Source organism: Cucurbitaria berberidis (assembly GCF_010015615.1).
Source record: "Cucurbitaria berberidis CBS 394.84 unplaced genomic scaffold K460scaffold_3, whole genome shotgun sequence".
Classification (NCBI taxonomy): Eukaryota; Fungi; Ascomycota; class Dothideomycetes; order Pleosporales; family Cucurbitariaceae; genus Cucurbitaria; species Cucurbitaria berberidis.
Window position 1 is genome coordinate 3,396,886 of NW_024468937.1, and position 19,360 is coordinate 3,416,245.

The following is a 19,360-nucleotide window of genomic DNA, read 5'->3' on the forward strand; positions in this document are numbered from 1 at the left end:
CGCGTGTAGTAGGATCCTTGGAGTCTCTTTCCCAAGAATCGGCAGTCTTCGAAGTGGTCAGAGGTCAAAGACAAGTGAGAGACAGCAGCCACAAGCAGCCGATCAGTCGGGCGGTCTAAAACGGTAGTGCCGACGTAGCGGGGTCCATTCAGAGCAGTTCTGCAGCGATTCAACGCTCACTTGAATTGTTGGAGACTTGTGGGCTGTAGCTTGGTAGCGCAGCAATCGCGGAAATGTGCTTCACAGGAAGACGCGCGCTTGAAGTATAATTGATGCTATGCGCTCGAGCGACGAGGTGAAGTGAGTATGAGAGGTCACCAGTTCGAATGCACGGGCCTAGGGCTCAGGTACGGGCCGAGCGTGGAGGAGGCTGGGGAACCTTGAGACCACCAGCCGTCAGCCACTCAAAACAAAAGCATGCACGGGAGGAGAGGCGAAGGCGTCTTCACTATAGCATCAAGCCAGAGAGTGTATAGCAAGCTGAAATGCTTGCCCATCTTCAGAGTATGCAGTATTGGGTGCGTTGCTTGCTCCCTCCAGCAGCCTGCATATCCTTCCAAAAGCGGAAGTGCACGCTGCCTCTTTGTGTTTGGCAGCCCGCAGAGCCACTTGATCGAGCGCTTTACATGACCAAACATCCAACTCCGTACATTTGCTTCTCCACTGCACCTTTAATCTGGTACCAGTCCGCTCTCCTCTCTGCATACTCATAGACTTCCTCCGCCCTGAATATCCCATGATAGCGATCCGTGTCAGCTATGATGTTCGCAATTTCTTTCGCCTCCTTGGGATCGATCAGGTATATCTGCGACAGTTCGCGCAGAGCGGCAAAGTACTGCATGAGGGGCTTGTTGCGCAACGAGACGATGTAGGCGTTGTATGCGTTCATGTCGCTGTTGAAGTTGGTCAAAATCACACAGATAGCAAAGGAGTGACTGTTTGACCATACCTGATGAGCTTGATTGCGCCATCCATACTGATCCTCTGCCGCTTCAAGTGCTTGCAGAGCGCGGTGAACAAGCGCACCCCGACCTCCTGGTTGAACACATCTAGCACGTTCTTGTCTATGCTGCCAACCAGCATGCTTGTGTGCGACGACATAACGTCCACGACTCTCGTTGCTGTGGGGCTGGGGCCGATGTCAGATACCTCTACTACTCCTTTAGGACCGACAGGGGGGTTGAAGTCTGATGGAAGCTGAGTAGTGCCGCAAAGGTACTCGACTTCATCCATTAGCACATCGATGCCTTTGTTCAGACCTGCAGCCACTCGCTCGTCGAGCATCTGCTCAAATCGCTTCTTCTCTTTTGCCGCGAGACTGAGAAAATCATCACGATCAGTGAGATTGGCGGCGATGAGTTCTTGTAGATAGAAGACTTCAACCATCTGTTGAATCAAGTCTCCAACATTGACAAGTTCCAGAAAAGCCACAAGCGGTGCGACGCCCTCTGTACTGTGATCCGCCACTTCTCGCGGCTTATAGTCTGCCAAATGACTAACGGCCTTGTCGAACCCTAGCTTCATGTGACGGTTTCCAAGAATTTGCACAAGGTTGATAAAGACTTGCTCACATTGCTCCTTTGCCTCTTCACCTGACTGGCCACCAAGCCGAACAAATCGTGCAGCTCGCTCTAAACTAGACTTGGCCATGTGGGTAAGTTTCAAAGCCACTTCAATGCTGAAGAGCGACCGAATGCCCTCCAACCGGGAGTTCATTATGGCTGCCTTAGCAGCAAGCTCCGTCGTTGGAGCTTCCAGCCTTGGTGAGGGCACTCGCTCACCAGAAAGAGGTGTACCAGATCTCGATGGTAGATCCAAGGTAGTACCATTTACGACCACGGTCGCCGCGGGTTTACTGGCACTAGAGCCGCCCATAGTCGGAAGGACGTTGACTGGCATCATGACGACTTTCTTGAAGGACGACAAGAAGTCTTGTTTTACGGCCTTCCGGTTGACATTTGACATGTAGAAGGTCTCTGTGCTTTGCTCTTCATCCGAAAGTCGCTTCTCCCAAACGTCAACCTCGGCAGCCGACTTTCGTTTGAAGAAATCTAACTCTTCCTGTAGGTAGAGGTCGATGTGCTGCTCAAAACAGTGGCATATAGTGCGCATCGTTTCTTCCCGAAAGTCAGGTCTCGAGCCCTTTGTGGGATGTAGGGAAACTGCTAATTGGAGTGCTTGGTCAAAGACGCCCGCAACAGCTTTCAGATACACCTCGATATTGGCATCGTGCGCCTCGTCAAATAAAGATGTGAGGTACTCGGATATGACATCTTCCGCAACACGATCCAGGAAAGGTCGCAGTGCGTCGACAGTGGGTGGAAATACACGGTCGATGATAGCTGCTTCCTCGTTGAGCGCAATCGCTAAACCTTGGAAGAAGTCATGGGAGGGTTGCAGTGTCAGCTGGCTGGGGCCACTTTGCAATATACAATCTGTCGGGTTCCCCAGTTTCTCCTTCTCGAGCATCAACGGATGGTTGTGAATGAAGGAATCTAAACATGCTGCACCTCCGTTCAAAGCAACCAAGACAGAGGCAAACCTCTTCATGCGACCATCGAAATCCTTCTCTTGATAGCCCTGCTCGAATTCCCGAAGCACAGCATTCTCAAAGATGCCGGTCATCGTATCCAGTTTTTCCTCGCGTTGTGCCCATCCTTGCGAATAGTCGCTTTTGGCGAACGTCTTAAGTTGTGCCAACATTTGAGCCTGCTGTTGAGGATCGCGGTATGTGCGGAATAGTACAGGATCCGTGTGACTTCTCGATCTCTCAAGATCGAAGTAATATGGGCCCAATGCTCCGTAGATTTTCCCATACTCTTGCCGCGCCATGCCTCGAATGGAGCGCACCTGCGATAGGACCTGGGGAGCATCTTGTGGGTCCACTGTATGTGCTTTTGACGGCGCTGAAGTCCCCGAAGGCGACATCGTCATGTCGTTGAAGCCTTTGTCCAGCGTTGTAGACCTTGGTCTGGCTTTGTGTTCTCCGGACTTCCGTAGCATATCCTCTTCTATACTGGCGTCGAAGAGAGTCATGCTGGTCTTCCGCTGTGTATCAACTCCCAGGGGTGTCCCGTTGGCAATGCCTGTTCTCCGCGCCTCTTCCGCTTTCTGGGCCTCCAGTTTCCTCCGCATAGAATCTTCGAACCTTTGCTTTGCCTCAACATCGTTCCAGCACCCCATGCTTTTGAGTCTTTGTATCCATCGTGTGTCGTCGTATACCATTTCTTGCATACGTTTCGAGGTACGCGCGAATCTGAACATGTCGGGAACGGGTAGGTAGTCGAGAATCGTATTGATGAGCTCTGTCAAGATTAGTAACTGGAATATCTAGGTGCCTGGAGACTCGCACCTGCAGGCAGGACGGCCTTCGAGTCGCCCACCAGCTGCGTGGTCCGCAGCGACGCGAGGACAGCCGGCTGCCTCTGCGGCAGCGACCGCTTGAAATTGGATTTGGTGGCCATTGTTCGATCTTATGTTGGTATGTAGGGCTCTTTTTAGCTTTCACAAAATGGTTCTTCCATATTCAGGACCCAGCGACATCTGGCGTGGTCGTTGCGGGACACGGTGTAGGCGTAGTTTGGTGGTGGAGCGCGGTTGGCGAAGCTGTGGGTCGAGGGGCACACGATCATGCCCGCAACGAGACGTCTTACTCAACTATACAGCAAAGCCCGAAATCAAGGTATCACATATTGAAAAGTTCTAAATAGTATTTCACTGCCCGAAAAATGGCAAGAATGGACGTGTACTTTTAAAGTTGCATGGTTGTTGCGCTCACTTTAGCGTACGATCACATCCATACTGAAGAGAAAGCAGGTGACGAGAAGGCGACCTTCGTCTGATATAATCAAAGATCGCAATGTATATTTGTCGACTGATTCAACGGCCTACCACAAGTCAGACTGACATTGGTTCTGAGCCCATCCATTCTAATCAAAGCAAGTCGAATATTGTTGCTACGCTCCCATGTCCACACATCAATGGAGCATCCGAACACTACAAGGCAATCAATCCAGCCCCCCACTGAGACTAGCCTGGATAGTGTTGAGTTTGCACGACACTCTTCTCCATTGGCCTCCGCCTTCGAGTGCGGGATAAGGAACCCCACAACTCGCGAGTAACACTGGCGAAAGGAGATTCGATGTATTTGATGGCAATTTCTCGATCTTAACGAAAGCCATGTCGGTATGGTAGCGCTCGGCTGGATCGGGTTCATGGTCGACTTCGTGTGTAATCAGCTACATGCAAGATACTCGTGGAAAGCACAAATGTCCGGTACGTGCTACGTACGAACGGAGTATGAAGATATGATTGTCTCGAGCATATAGAAAACGCCATCATTTAGCTGTGAAAGGCGGGACGACATTCAAATCCAGTTATTGCATCAGGAGTTTCAACAACTGGAAAATGTCTCTGCACTTCAGCTTTGACACCGGGCCAATAAGCTCACATGCATGTAGCATAGCCATACTAGAAGATACGGTAGCTGCGATGACACTGGAGAGCAACCGAAAATGCCTTCGATCGCTCACCGAGTGCGCAGCCCCTCGCTCTTCTACAGCCCCTATCTGCCTTCTTGCCTGTGGGCAATCTATCAAAAGGCAAACGGACGCCACAACGTCCTTCGTTGAACGGGCAGTGTGGGGCGGATTGCACGGCTCTCCAGCATGCTTCCAGAGTATACAACAAAGTCCTTCGCCCGTCAAACAATCATGTGCTAGTGAGACCGAGGGAGGGCGTCGGGGCGCAGGTGGCAAACGATCGGGAGGGCGCAACTGTGAGGGACGAGCAAGCCATCCTGTCTCACACAGGGCCACCCTCTGTGACGTCGAAAAGGGCTGAAACTAAGGCTCGCTGGTCGATAAGTCGTACGAAGTTGGTCGAGATGGATGCTGGAGCTCGACAAACGCGTACCTGCATTTCTAATCAGGGTGCAGTTCCGACTGGTCAATCCACAGCAAGCATAGTATGACCTTTTGAAACGTGACAGCGTGTTTAATGAGCCCTTGCGAGACTGTCTGTGGCCAGCAGATGGCTGCTTTGGTGGGCTATGAATCACATGAGACGCGCTGTCGCCACGCCGGCTGTTCAGCGAAGCCGCGAGAAGGCGGCTAGAACCCGCGGATGAAGGATAATGCTTGGGTTGTGGCAGCTCCAGGACCACATACTCCACAGCAGACGTCAGCCAATAGCCAAAGTGAAGCAACAAGTGGGCGGACCCACTTTGGCCTCTGGTCCTCCACGTCCATCCTCACAGTTGTGCTATAGTTTATGTTATCAAGCACGGATGCTAGTCTTGTCGACGTCTCTTAGAGACACCGGCTGACGAGGCGGAAGCGCGATTGGGTAACGCATCGTTAAATGTGGATCAACCCTCTTTGTCTTGTTCCATCCCCTTTTTAGTCACCGTCGTGGAGTCACTCAGGAGTAGCGATGTCCTCAAGCTTCACTTCCTGAGCAGTGCTTGGGGTACGTACCTGACAGGGCCACGTACTTTCGGTTGCCCTCTGTGGTCTGGTCCGTGGTCGTTGCCCCGTGAATAATGAAGGGCAAGGTGGATGTAGACAAAGCTCTGAAGGACTCTGTAGAGAGATAAATACCTAGCCTATTTCTCGACCTACTGTCACACAGTACGGACAATCTCATCATACTGCTACTATACAGTAAACGGGACTTGATTATATCTCCAAGTGTCATACAGTCTCACAGCTACCCGTTCATAATCACATCGTTCTGATTGGCGCCCCTTGAATATTATTACATTCTGCTTCCCACACCATGCAACTCGCCATTTACAAGAAGCCAAAAACGCCTGGAGGCGATCCCCTTGATGGAGGCAGTGAGTATTTATCAAGTTGAAACCCATGGTTCGGGTGCTGACATGCTGTAATAGGAAAGCCGCGACCAAACGGGGATGCTTCCCTAGGCTAACCATCTCATCCGATCCATCCATTACGACTTCCTTCCAATCGACGCGGCGCGCCATACGTTTCGTCTCGGGAACCAACATTGCTCTTTTCACGACGACATCAACTATCAACTCCGCCCACTACATTGCACGCCATTCGTATTGTCTCGCTCTTCGGCGTTTATTCCGCGCCTCCAATTGCGCTAGCTGTTTGGAGAGGCTCCAATCGATAAGACCCCGAGGCGCAGCAGCAGGTCAACATCCAGCAACATCACAGTCACTCCTTGCGGAGGGCTGTGTTGGTCCGGTGAATAAGGCTGCTGCACAGCAACCATCGAATACCAGTCACAACGTGGTTTGGAGGACCTCGGGCTACTACTTATCGACAGAGCCCTTGACCGAGCACGCCTGGAGAGCGCCTTGAAGTCTGCCGTAACCGCAAGGCCTTGTGGCTCGTCCGGCGGCTTGAGGCTGTGCAGGTCACGGCAATTCACTCAGCCAAACTAGGCAGCGAACCTGAGTTCACCACTTAACGACCGCGCTTCTGCCTGAGAATGTTGCCAGACTCGTAACCAGGCTTTAGGCCTGTGGCTTTGCCCCACCGACTGACCTTGAGGGCGGTGGACTAAAGGAGTCACCACCTGTTTGGACAGGGGCCTTGACCTTCGAGAAGGACGCTAGAAGGTCGCAGCCTACCTGTCGCCTTGTCAATCAAGCTTGTCAGCCAATTATCATTCTGCTTTGCTTTGATGTGGCTCAGCGTTGGGTCTTTTTTGGAGCTTCTATTGAGTCCCCGGAGCGGATTAATCTCGAGATGCTGTGTCATAGCCTGAAAGAAGGCATCTCATTGCCTGTACCTGACTAGAGCTGAATGCCAATTCCTAAGGCACTCTTGAGGGGGTGCCTACCCTACGACAGGCCTCAGGATGTCAGGAACTTATAAACCTCGAGCGCCTCCAAGAGTGAGACATCTACATTTAAACAGCAACCCCGAGTCTGCCTCTATATCGATATACGACACCGCAACGTACAGCCACCACCCTCAACAACCGAGACAACCACCGAAGACCTTAAATCATTCACACCACCACCACCATGCGACTTCCCACTCTCAATCTCAACCTCGCCTACGCCGACCCGCGTGACGGTGGAGCGCCAAACCCAGGTGCCAAATCCAGATCATCATCTTCCATAATGCTATCAATGGCCGGAAACGAAGCCCAGCCTCGCGATGGAGGCTAATACAAGCTGTGCCATTTCCAAGTAGGTCAATTGCTCCTCTTATTACTCAACGTGAGCTAACAAGTCGAAGTATTTCATCCACGGCAGTCATACCTGGATGGGGCCGGCGGCACCTTCGTGGCAATCCTATCTTTGGACGATCATGGTGTTAATCGGTCGCGAGAAGTTTGTAATTCACAGACTCCTCTATACTCCCTCTCGGCTTCGGGGCTTCACATCGCTCGACTTTCCCCGACCTTGGTCGCGGTTTTTTTGGCCTTTGTGCACGATTAGGTTCTTTGCGGCGTACTACACATTGGGAAGCATCTTAGGAGTTTGGGAATTTTGATTAGTGTACAACATTAGGATAGTTGTAAGGTAGAAAGCATTTTGGGCGTACTTATTTATCGTTGACACCATAGACGGCGTTTTTTTTTAAAGAAGCACGGGTTACCTCTGGCTGTTGGACTATGCTTCGACATTAGTAGGATCGAATACTTTGGATTGGGATGGCTTTGAATGGATTGCCACACTTGTATCATAAGAACTTGGATCATGCGGCGGCGGGGGGATGGTAGATTGAGATACTTGGAAGACGCAATTGAATAATGATTCAGGTTCCATACCAGATCTGAAGCTCGTACGTGAAAGTAATAAATGCTGCATGCATCTTGTGAAGTTACGAAGCGCTGAATAAAGGAGTATCATGTAGCAGAAGTTGTTCATGAGCAGGCTTTGCAAGAGTTCTGATCGTGGAAGCTGAGGGTGGTTACCTAGGCTTCCCCCCACGGCGGAGAGCCTTGGCATAGATAAGAGCATTACATGCTTGTTTGCTTCTTCTCCCTCCCGAGGTTGTGACGACGATATATGATCTCAGCTGCGTCGCATTGAAAATCTGCTTCAATACTCTCCAAGAACTATCGTCACACCGCATCGGCCTCATTACGATCTCTGGCAACCCACATATCTTACACGAAGTTCTGAAGATGACGCAACTTGGTGAACCCCGCCGAAGGGCACGAAAGTGACTAATTGAATTCTCAATCAGACTTAGGCACGCACACAACACGATGAAAGGGACGGGACGGGTCAAAAGGCAACGAGCCCTCTAAACCGTCCAAAAGCGACTTGCACGGCCGGCGTATCGTGCCCAGACGCGAATAGGCAACACTTGTTGATCACGATGGAGCTCAGGAAAAGATGATTCACCGGGGGCGCGCCGGGGCACAGTCCTTGAAAAGTCTTGTGCTTGCGTCTGGCCTGCTGCTCGCGGCGAAAGCCAAGAACAGGTTCAATATAAGAGGTGCTGTTATCTGACCATCGCGTCATCGCTTCAGTCTTTGTCCAGCTTCTCGCACCTCTGCGACTCGCTAAATCAGTACCGTTCGCCCAAGGACCGCTTACGGTTTTAGCGAAGCAACTTTGCGGCATCCCAGCTTTACAAACCTGTCCTTAGACACTCACTCTCACACACATACATACCCCTCGGCAAAATGACCACTTCCGCAGAGCGCGCAGAGCGCGAACGTGTGGCTTCTCATGGCCGTGGTGGAGCAGGTAAGCAGTCCTTTGCTAGAGGTGCCTTTGACAGCTACACACGCCCGCACCCGCGCAAGCTCGTCTTGACCACGCTTGCGGCGCGGCAATTACCAGCCAGGCACACCACCGGCAAGAAGTACTAGTAATAGTGCACTCGAATCTACCTCGCACGCACAGCAACCAATCGAAGCGGTTTTCTACTTTGTTGCGCGGACTACACTGACTCGTACTAGGCAACATCGGAAAGGACGATCCTACCAACTACCCGAAACCAGAAGACCTCGTCACTCCCACGCTCAAGTCCAACACCTACACAACTGGCCGTGGTGGGACTGGAAACATGGCACACAACGATCCCCAGCACCCTGAACTTGCCCGCGCAGCGCAAGACGTCGATAGCCCCCCTCAGCCAGAAGCTCAAGGTCCCACGCACTACGGACGAGGTGGAGCTGCCAACATCATTGGGTCAGACAATCAGCCGCGAAAGAGCGCAGAGGTCAAGCGCAAGAGCGAGGAAGTCAAGCGCGACGAGGGTGCTGGCAAAGGTCTGCTTGCGAAAGGCAAGGAGATGTTGCACAAGCTGGGCAAGAAATGAGTCCTAGGCCAGCTTGCTCGTGCAGTCACCAGAAACTACACATGGTTCTGCTCCAGATTCGTGGGTTAGTCGCTCCTAGCCAGCGATTGACTATTGTCAAGGCTAGATAATGGGAGCTGAAGTGATTTGAGGTTTCTTTGCTATGGTTTATGATATCCCCAGGTTTTGGAAGCTTTAACTTTAGGTGGGCAGTGGAGTTGGTGGGGTTTTCTTCTTTCGAGTTATCTACTACCATTCTCAGGCCTTGGATCTTCCAAGTGGAGGACTCGCATACCACTATCCCATTTGCCTTTCTCAAAACTTGTGTCTTCGGCCACCCGAGTAGCGATTCTCACAACCATTTCAAGCATGCGTGTTCTTCAGTGGCAACTATTTACAAGCACAACACATCACTGGTTGAAGATATCAGTTTTCCGTATACACTGACTAGGCCACGAACTTTTACTGGTATTACGTATATCTAGGGCTGCAAGTCGCAAGCTGCAGGGTCCGATAGCTCCAGCGTCCACATTCAGGGTCCTTTGTCAGCAAGCAAGCGCAACGCGGGGTTCCTAAATGCTATGCATCGCCATCTACGGTGGGGCAAACTGCACATGCTCGAAACTCGAATAAGGCCGGACGATCCATCAAAACCAGAAGACTTCCGTAGTCGCGCCGGTACTCCATCAGTCAGGTCGCGAAAACGAGTATGCCGATGTCCAACTGCCGAGGTCAATCCATGCACATCACGCTATACATGCGGTGGGTTCACACTATGTATCCGCACGCGCTGTACTCCGTTTCCCGACACACTGGTTCGTCAAATCAAGTATTTGCCCCCGGTGGAGTATTGCCTGAGAAATTTGTCCTTCATAAAGGCCCGTTTTCAAAAGAGGTGGCTCTGCGATGATCCATACTAGGAGCGTATAGCAGAAGCATGGTAAAAGTACGCGGAACTGTCATTGCACCCCAACGCCAAGTCCTCATAGACCAGATTATTTCCCTACTTGTCAAGCTACGGCTGTGCTCGAGTAGTTCGCATGAAGATCTTTACCCTCGTGCGTACCAAATATCCATTCGACTCCACATCCATACGGTCGTACTCTGCTACCCCATGTCCCTGATTCCACCATGCATATCTGCGATCAGCCACGGATCTACCCACCTGCGCTCTTTTCCGCACCCCAAAATTAAAGACTATACGCCTTACACGCAATGTGGCTTCGCTTCCATGCACTGTATGCCCCGTCCTACGACGTGGGGACATATCATTGGTTTGAGAGAGGTATCTTAGGTCTAGGGTCGTGTGCCATCGAATGATCTCACCGACACAAACTAGACAGAACTGGGTACGGGTATTAAGGTTGCGGAACGCTCCGTTCTTCGGCTGTGGTAGCTCTTTGGTGCTTTGTTATTCACTATTATTCCTGTTGGCGTCCCAAATACTTCTGCTGTAAAGGTCTAGAGAAGGCCGCACCACAACGCCAATGTCCGCTACCGAAACGCAGACCGAGACCGCAACTTGGGTTCATTACCATGACGGTGGCATTCCCGGTCGTCGACGAGTACTCACAGGTACTGCCGCCAAAGACACATTCAACGCCCTCCCAAAAATTGACTTCCGTCGCATTTACTCCGATAATCTCTCAGACCGGAAAGAGCTAGCCAAAGAAGTGGGAGCTGCGTGTCGAGATGTTGGATTCTTCTACGCGGTGAACCATGGTGTGGATGAGGGGTTGCTGAACGACACGTTTGACGCGCTGAAGCGGTACTTTGCATTGCCAACCGACGTTAAGATGGAGACACATAACCAGAAGACGGAGAAATTTAGGGGGTACGAGGCGTTTCTAGAGGGAAAGTTGGATCCCAGTACGCGTGGAGGTAAGTCGATTGCTTTCCAACATTCTTTGTATCTAAAAGACGACTTGAAGTATACTTACAACAACTCCAGATCTGAAAGAAGGCTTCCTAATGGGCGAAGACGCCACCGACCCAGAACAACACCGTCCCATCACCCCGAGCACCTCCACGGCCCGCAACCAATGGCCCACTCACCCCTCCGCGCTCTTCTGGCGCCCAGCAATCTACCGCTACTACAACGCCATGGAAGCCTTCAGTAAACGCATGCTGCACATCTTCGCCCTCGCCCTCGACCTGCCAGAGACGTACTTTGACGCCATAACCACCCATCCCATGACCAACGTCCGCGCCGTGCACTACCCGCCGCAAGAAAGGCAGACAGACGTGGGCATCGGCGCACACACGGACTTCTGCTGGTTCACGCTCGTCTGCCAATCGCGCACTGCTTATCCTGCCCTCGAAGTCCTCAATGCGAATGGCCTCTGGGTCCCCGTCCACCCGGAACCCAACACATTTGTCGTCAATATTGCAGATTTTCTCAAGTTAGTCACGGGCGGTACGTGGCAGAGTACTGTGCATAGAGTGAGGAATACTGGAGGCGAGCAGAGGTACAGTATGCCCTTCTTCTTTAGCCCGAATGAAGATGCAAAGGTGAGTGTTGTACAGCATTTGAGGAAGGAAGGCGAGAAGTATGACGAGTTTGTTGTGGGCGAGTATTTTCAGAAGAGATTGGATATTGATCGCACGACGCATTTGGATGGGGAGGATGGGAAAAATGGTGGGATCAAGAGATCGGGGTATTAATTCGCTGGATAGTTGTATGGCTAGAGTGAATTTATGGATATGCGTGGGTATGTAATGAGTATTGCAGGACAAAGCTAAAAGCACAAGACCGTCTCATGAAATGACAGAAACTGAATAAAATTACAAATGGATATCCGCAATTTTGAAACAGATTCAACCTGATGCCATACTCCCTATGAGCAGGCATGCACACTATCCCTCTTCTTAGGCATGCCCATTCCTCCTCTTTGCCTCTTCAAGTGCGGCTTTCAACCGCCTATTCTTCTCCTGCTCCTCACTCAATTCCACTTTCCCACCCTTGCGCTGCACCAACTCTGCAATCTCCTCTTCATCTTGCTGCAACACCCCAACCCTCCTCTCGAATTCGTCCGTCAACTTCTTCATTCCCGCCATCTTCTCATTCTCCAGCTCCTGTATCTTTATAGCGTCACCTCCCCCAGCTTTAGCTTCCGCGATCTCAGCGTCCAGGACAGAGTCGTTCAGTTGAATTTCCAGCGAGTTGAATATACTAAGTAGGGTTTTGGAAGAAGATTTTAGGGATAAAACGGTGCTGTATGCGCGGCTGAGTAACGCTTCGTCACCTTTTCCATCGTCTAATTCCTTAATAGCTGCGATGATGCGGTCGATTTCACTTCGCTCGACGCCTACGGTGCGAACCATGATGTCTTCGGCGATGTTGACGAGCTGACCTATGCGCTCTGCTTTTTCGCGCTTGGCCCGCAGCTCAGATTGTTTCTCTGCATCTTCGAAGTGACGTTCAACTGACTTCATCTTCGCGATATCGCCAGCTGCGTAAAGTGGCTGGATCTGTGTCTTCTTGTAGCGCTTATCTCGTTCTGCCACAACACGAACAACTCCCTCATGCCTTTTTTCGATCTGTTCGTGCAAACCTTTGAGCAACTCGAGGCAGTCCTTTGTACTCGGTGTGTCACCACCTTCTAAGCTCTTTACCCCAGATACAGAAGACTGAAGTAAATGTTCAGCCTCGGCATAAAGATCCGTAAGGGGTTTGATATCTGTCTGTAGGCCGTCATAGACTGGGTCAAATACTGCTTCTACATAGCTCTTGTACTCATCACGGTCTTCCTGTGCCTTCAGCTCGCCTTCTTTCTGCTTGAATTCATCCTCGAGTTGATTCATCTCAGCATACGAGATCTCATCGCTGTTGAACAAGTCGTCGTTGTGCTCTTCGTTCTCTTCTTGGCGCTTACGGCGTGCATCGTCCTTTTTTCTGCGGGATAAAGAAGCGGATTTCTCCCAGGTCTTCGTGAGGCCTTCAAGGTCATTTGGGTCAGGCTTGATGCTTGCGATCTGTGTCTGGAGCTTTTCTATAGAGTCGTTGGGTCCAGCAGGTGCAGTCCGAGTAGGTAGTAGATCTACCAGTCTATTGATCGGAGTTGCCCTCGATAGCCCCCCTGTCGAGACTGGGCGGTTTGACGAGAAGCTTAGAGGGGCGGGTATTGGAACATCAGCCGCTGTGCTATCAGTACTATCAGTACTGGTTGGCCTGCTTGCGGCCTTCGACGCCTCTGATTCGAAGAAAATCTCATCATGACTCTTACTGGGACCTGTCGGTGTAGCTATAGCAGAGACGTTCGAGAACGACATCGTTGATCTATGAGCCAGCGGAGCGGAGTCTTTCGGAAGAGCCGCAGCAGGCGGCACATAAGCTTTGTACTGCCGCTGTGGTTGGTCTTCTGGCGGCGACTGAACCGGCGTCTTGTTCGAACCATCATCGACAGAACTCGTAGGGGTAAGGATTGTGGTTGACTGTCCAGGAGGGTTGAAGTGTTGCTGAACACTCTCGGTTGATGCAAGTGTATTCTGCTTAAGCATAGGTCGTCCCCCAGGACTATAGTCGTATTCTTCCTCGTCTGGTAAGTCTTGCGGTACGTGAATGTTCAAGTTGTGGTTGCGAGTGGAACTATTCTGAGGGTCCCGGGGAAGATCGTATTGCTCAGGCTGGTGAGATGTTGGAGGTTGTTGCACTGGTGCTAGAGGTGGAGCATCGTAGTACTCGATGCCTCTGACACCTGACTCAGCCCTCAAAAAGGCTTTGAATGTCCTGATTTTGTTCTCAATCTCCGTCTCGCGTGCTTCTCCACGAAGCATGGCGATGTACCTCTCCAGCGAACCGGCGTACCAAGGATCAATGTCTGGGATCAAATCTGCAGGTGTAGGCTTCGGCATTTCCTTCGTCTTCTCTGCCTCGAGTTGACGCCTTAATTCTGATATGATATCATCTCGCTCTTCGATATTATGCTCTTTACCTTCCACGTCTTCCTCCAGTCTTTCAATCGTCATGTCCTTTTCCTTGATCGAAGCATCGGCCTTAGTCTTTGCTTGCTCTGTCGCAGCGTTCATCACTTCAATTTGTTTTTGTAAGATGTTAACCTCAGTAGCCGCATGATTTCCAGCAGTCTCGACATCGGCTTTGAGCTTCTCAATCTCAGCACTTAGATTTGCCCTTTCCCTCTCCATCTCAGAACGGATCTCTGTGGTTTCCCTCTTGATCTCAGCTCGCAGATCCGCCTTTTCCTTTTCAGAGTCCGTTCGAAGGCGCTCAAATGCCTCGTCCCTTGCCTTCAACTCCGTAGCATGGTTTTTGCTCGATTGAGCTCCCCAGGAACCTGAGGCTTGGGTCGGCGTTTGTTGAGATGCAGCCCATCCACCATCGCTCACAATGAACCCTGTTTGTACTGGAGGTGGTTGTTGGTGCTGTTGGGCAGGCGTATGTTGTCGCACTTGCGAAGGGGCCGACTCAGTTGCCCAGCCTCCGTCATCCATAACGAACCCCTGTTGAGACTCCTGTTGTGCCGGGGTACTCTGTTTCGGTGCAGCCCAACCACCGTCATCCATGACAAAGCTCTGGTGGATAGGAGGCGGCTGAGTGCTTTGCATCGGTTTTGGTGACGTTTTTGAAGGCATTACAGGCGCATCCCCCATTACAAAGCTCTGCTGTGGAGGTTGCGAGGGATCGTGTGGAGCGGGACTAACTGTGGGAAGTGGCGGAGTAGGTGCGTAGGTGTCATTCCTGTCGCCCAAACTCAGCACTGGTTGTGTAGCTGGACTAGGCCAACCATGAGTCGAAGGAGGTGAAGGGACGTGAGCTGGCAGCTCGACGCTATCAGACTTAGTGGGCTCGTTTTGCGTCTCATCCTTCTTCACAAAAAGTTCCTCGTCATCGACCTCGTCACCTTCACCGAAACGCTCCCAGTCAGATGGACCACCAGCACCCAAAGCACTAAACTTTGATTTATCGTCACGGGGAGGAGGCGGCGTGGGAAGTTTTGGCGGAGCTGGCCTAGGTGAACTCGTCCTATTGTCCGCTCGCTGCGAGTGCAGGTTAGCCAAAGCAATGGAGCTGACAGAACCTGTACGTCCAGTGCCTGCTGGCTGTCCAGAAGCGAAGCTCATGCTTTGACGGTTGTTTATGGGGGAGACGGGCTGACTTTGAGGACTAGATTCGTAGAACGTTGATGAAGCCGTGTCAGTGCGACTGAGAGGCTTTGGGGCTTGAATGCTTTGATCTTGGACTTGAGAATACTGCTGTCCTGGCATTGAACCATGGGCTTGATGTCCGGGCTGCCACTGCGGCTGTTGGGTGGGTTGCTGACCCCCATACGGCGTTTGGGTGTCTTTCTGATGTACGTTGATACCTTGATCTACGGGCGCCGGCGATTGCCATTGACTCTGTTGTTGGGGGTACTGTGTAGGTTGTTGAACATGTTGCCCTTGCGGAGTCTGGTTGTACTGCGATTGCTGTGTAGGCTGTTGCTGGAATTGACCTTGTGGTTGTACTGGCTGTCCAAAGGGTTGCTGCTGCTGTTGAGAGTATTGACCTTGCATCGGCTGTTGCGTCTGCCCTTGCGATCCGAACTGGTTCTGCCCAGGTTGTGCGTACGGCTGCTGGGGATGTTGAGGTTGAGTAGCCGGCTGACCAAATTGTGCTTGAGGCTGAGATGGTTGCTGCTGCATGGGTTGTATGCCCTGATACCCTTGAGCGTAAAAGCTCGGGTCTACGGTCGGTTTCGTATATCTGAACTTCTTCACGCCTCCCTGAAGCGGGGCGTGCTGTGCCTGCTGCCATGCAGGGACGTCTGGTGGAGGAGGCACATAGATTCCAGGTGCCGGGTTCGTATTCGAGGGCATATATGCTTGTACACCTTGACCACTCAAGGAAGGTGGTATGTATGCTGGTTGTTGCTCGTTCGGACTCACGACTGAGGAGGGTTGCTGTGGTCCGGTGGATGAAGGATTCGGGTACGCGCCAACTTGACTCGCGCCATACACCGAGCCTGGTCGACCCCCTTGGCTGGGAGGGAAATATGACCCCCCAGGTGTAGCTGAGGGAGGCGGAGGAGCTGCATTACTGTAAGGCTGTTGAGGTGTTCCTTGCACTGGATATCCTCCCTGCTGAGCCTGAGGTGTAAAGCCCGTATTCTGCTGCGCTTGCTGAGACCAATCCTGTGTGTTTTGATGTTGCTGTAGTCGCTGCTGATGTTGGACTGCCCCTGAGAAGCCGTACGGTTTGGGCGGCGGGGGAGGTGGTTTATCGTACTGTTGTGGTGGATACGAGGGTTGGTTCGAAGCCTGCTGCATATATGGACTCGGTCAGCGTAAAGGTCCCAACTTAGAGTTTGTTCTCCGGTAATCCTACCTGCTGCCCTTGGGTATACGCTCCGGACATTACTCCATATGTGCTCGGGTGGTAGCCTCCCGCTGCTTGCTGCGGTTGCGACCATTGTGGAGTCGACGTCTGAGTTGGCGTCTGCGCAGCCCATTGGTTCTGTGCTTGGGGAGCAGCAGATTGATATCCTTGCGACGCTGTATCCGCTCTATCAGTGTCGTGTACGGCTGATGACGAAAACTGCCCATACCTCCATAACCCGGCGGCGGCGGCGGTACAGGTGGTGGAGCGGCCTGCTGCCCCGCAAAGCTCGATGTGCTCGCGGGCCTCTGATACCCTGGTGGCTGTCCGTAGCTATGCATTGCTGTGGTTCCTCTTGCTCGCTCAATTCATGTATCGCGACCGTCAAGTCCCGCCACAACTGCTCGCTCGTGTTCGGGAGGCTACCGGTAGCTAGCTGGGCTGTTCAGGAATATTAATAGGATCCTGACATGTAGCACGCGAAGGCACGGCGAACGCTCCAGGCAAGTCACAAAGTAATAATCAAGTACAAGGAGAATAAGAATAGTGTATTGAAGAATAGATACAGGAGGCCGATGTAAGTCACAACGCTTCGTGTCCATCCGCCGCAAGGCTGAGGGCCGAGGGCTGAAGCTCTAACCATCCGAAATGGCATGGTCTCTAGCCAAGCCTCACCCGCCTTTCCTCAACTGTCTATCGCTCATGCACGTCACATATCGCCCGCTCCTTTACCAATTTAATCTTCTTCAGAAACAAGCATACCTGTCCCGATGCTCTGTAGTCGCTATCGACTAAAGATCTTGCGCATGTGGCTTAGTCTAATCCTGGTCTGCGTCTTCTAGCCGCCATCACCTGCATGATTGTTCCTCGAGTTTGAATTCGAGAGCCTCTGGTTTCTCGCCCTATTCCTCTCCTCCCGTGCCTCTGCGATGTGCTTTATGACGTATTGTACGTCTGCTGCGATAGCATTGAGAGTTCCTTTCTGCTCCATTCGCTTTGGGGCGAAAGCTGTTATCCCCCCAGCCATGCTCAGCGTCACTAGAGGTGGAGGTACGAAGTCAGTATATGTCTTACATGCACTTCGTACATAAACGTTACGTACTCATGTCCCACCGATGATGGTAATCGAACTGAGTGAGCGCCTCCTCAAGTGTAACCCTTTCGTTAGTGAGCAACTCCTTCGAAGCTTTACACAGCCGCTCTAAAGAGACGTAATTGCCTTCAGTAAGCTTCTTTCCAATTTTCTTTTTCTGAGCTTCGGTTGGTGGTAACGTTTCATTTAGTGCATCCGACGGGAGATGGTAGCGTCGAGAGGATCCCTTCTTTGTGACATGGCTCCTTTGCCTAATGGTATTGACATCGCTCAACGACTCGATATCGACGGGGATCTGAACGGTGAATGATCGAGGGCCCCCTGAACTAGCATGCGGCGGGCACGTAGAATGGGCTGTCACGATCAGGACGTGGAACACGCGGTCTTCCAGGAGGCTGAGTCCACCGACTTCCGGCATGGTGTGAAACATTTGGAAGACTACGACCTGTCAGCTTAGACGTCGTGATTGGCAAAATTGGGTCATTATGAAGGCATCCTGACTTACTCGACATTTGCACGCTCTCGGTATTGTACTCGCCACGTAGGTCACCTACCGCCTTCTCTAAATCTTGACGACTCCAAGTCAGGAGCTCATTCGCGTCGTACACGCTCGGCGTGTATCGAGCTTCATTACGACCATGATCTTGGGACAGAAGCTCGTCCAGCTCTGAGTAGTTCACATCGGTCTGAAGGTGATACGATGTTCTGGCCACCCAAGTGGCCTTGTCCGTAACCCTGACACGTTGGTCAACCGAAATTGGCACGGGTTTCCTGGTGCAATTTCCAGCGTCTGCAACCAAACTTTGAGCGCCTTCATTGGCAAGCACCGGCATCTGGATGTGAGTGCCTTGAGGGTGCCATTTTCCGTGGCTTGTCCACCCATTATCGAAGTCGACCTTACCAGCTTCGGCTAAGATGATGTTGAGAAATTGCGGCAGGCTCGCTCTGTCCGCGTTGTGCGAAGCTGGAAACTCGGGATGCGGTGGAAGCTCATTTAAACTCAGGCGTTGCAAAGAAAGGTATTGGCGTATTCGAGGGTGGTCCTCTATGCTGGCGATAGGAGTATCACGCATATGCATTGGTCCGGAGCCTCTGTCGTTGATTTCCGCCATGGCTTCGGTACAGTGGAGCGGAAGTCTTGGACTTGTATGCAGCGGACCGTAAGAGGAAATGCGTGCGCAACTATTGAGCGCGTCTTACGGCTAACAGCAAAGAAATCGACGGTCTAGACTACCGACAACACAACGAGCTAGGGAACGAGCCTGAGGTACGGTGGATTCTAGCCGTGGTAAAATTAGCAGTGGTCAGGTTCTAGACGACACTGACCAACAAGAGTAGTGTATTAGACACTGCCGTTACGACGAGTGCTTGAGTGATATGTGGGTCTGATACGGATAGCGATCAGTGTAGCGGAATTGGGCCGAAAGATTGCTAAAGGAAGCCTGGACGGAACAATATCGGGTGCTACGAAGGACACGTCCATGCAGGATGAACCGATAGGCGAGTAGATGATAGCATGTAGTTGTAGCACCAAGTGCGAATGCGATGCGATGAAGTGCGCATCTACAATCCGAAACAGGGTGCTAGCGGGATAGGGGAAAGCGCGAGATGATGGCTGGCTAGTGCCCAGGTGTGTGCTGGTGCGATTTGCATCAAGGCAAGAGCTGACAAGAGCGGACAAGGCAGATTGAATTCATTTTGATTCTGGAA

The 19,360-nt window shown here is 51.8% G+C and overlaps 6 protein-coding genes across 6 annotated transcripts; 2 read left to right on the top strand and 4 right to left on the bottom strand.

The window, feature by feature from the left end:
* Positions 1 to 487: 487 nt before the first annotated feature.
* On the bottom strand, positions 488 to 3,600 carry K460DRAFT_366581 (secretion pathway protein Sls2/Rcy1). Its single transcript, XM_040933405.1, has 3 exons — positions 3,353 to 3,600; positions 950 to 3,305; positions 488 to 893 (listed from the first exon to the last, which is right to left on the bottom strand). The coding sequence occupies exons 1-3, from the start codon at positions 3,462 to 3,464 to the stop codon at positions 623 to 625; spliced, it is 2,739 nt and encodes a 912-aa protein (XP_040788295.1). The 5' UTR covers positions 3,465 to 3,600; the 3' UTR covers positions 488 to 622.
* Positions 3,601 to 3,856: 256 nt separating this feature from the next.
* K460DRAFT_366582 (uncharacterized protein) lies at positions 3,857 to 4,437 on the bottom strand. Its single transcript, XM_040933406.1, has one exon. It carries the CDS (start codon positions 4,179 to 4,181, stop codon positions 4,008 to 4,010), a length of 174 nt encoding a protein of 57 aa, XP_040788296.1. The 5' UTR covers positions 4,182 to 4,437; the 3' UTR covers positions 3,857 to 4,007.
* Positions 4,438 to 8,390: 3,953 nt separating this feature from the next.
* K460DRAFT_114086 (uncharacterized protein) lies at positions 8,391 to 9,721 on the top strand. Its single transcript, XM_040926574.1, has 2 exons — positions 8,391 to 8,686; positions 8,902 to 9,721. The coding sequence occupies exons 1-2, from the start codon at positions 8,623 to 8,625 to the stop codon at positions 9,261 to 9,263; spliced, it is 426 nt and encodes a 141-aa protein (XP_040788297.1). The 5' UTR covers positions 8,391 to 8,622; the 3' UTR covers positions 9,264 to 9,721.
* Positions 9,722 to 10,729: 1,008 nt separating this feature from the next.
* On the top strand, positions 10,730 to 11,906 carry K460DRAFT_283306 (Clavaminate synthase-like protein; the record flags this gene model as incomplete). Its single annotated transcript, XM_040928647.1, has 2 exons — positions 10,730 to 11,123; positions 11,194 to 11,906. 2 exons carry the CDS (start codon positions 10,730 to 10,732, stop codon positions 11,904 to 11,906), a joined length of 1,107 nt encoding a protein of 368 aa, XP_040788298.1.
* A 204-nt stretch (positions 11,907 to 12,110) lies between these two features.
* On the bottom strand, positions 12,111 to 16,898 carry K460DRAFT_355514 (uncharacterized protein; the record flags this gene model as incomplete). The annotated part of the gene is made up of 3 exons (XM_040931886.1): positions 12,111 to 16,499; positions 16,567 to 16,733; positions 16,787 to 16,898. The coding sequence occupies 3 exons, from the start codon at positions 16,896 to 16,898 to the stop codon at positions 12,111 to 12,113; spliced, it is 4,668 nt and encodes a 1,555-aa protein (XP_040788299.1).
* Positions 16,899 to 17,614: 716 nt separating this feature from the next.
* K460DRAFT_366588 (uncharacterized protein) lies at positions 17,615 to 18,921 on the bottom strand. The gene is made up of 2 exons (XM_040933407.1): positions 18,156 to 18,921; positions 17,615 to 18,088 (listed from the first exon to the last, which is right to left on the bottom strand). The coding sequence occupies exons 1-2, from the start codon at positions 18,760 to 18,762 to the stop codon at positions 17,652 to 17,654; spliced, it is 1,044 nt and encodes a 347-aa protein (XP_040788300.1). The 5' UTR covers positions 18,763 to 18,921; the 3' UTR covers positions 17,615 to 17,651.
* Between the last annotated feature and the right edge of the window lie 439 nt (positions 18,922 to 19,360).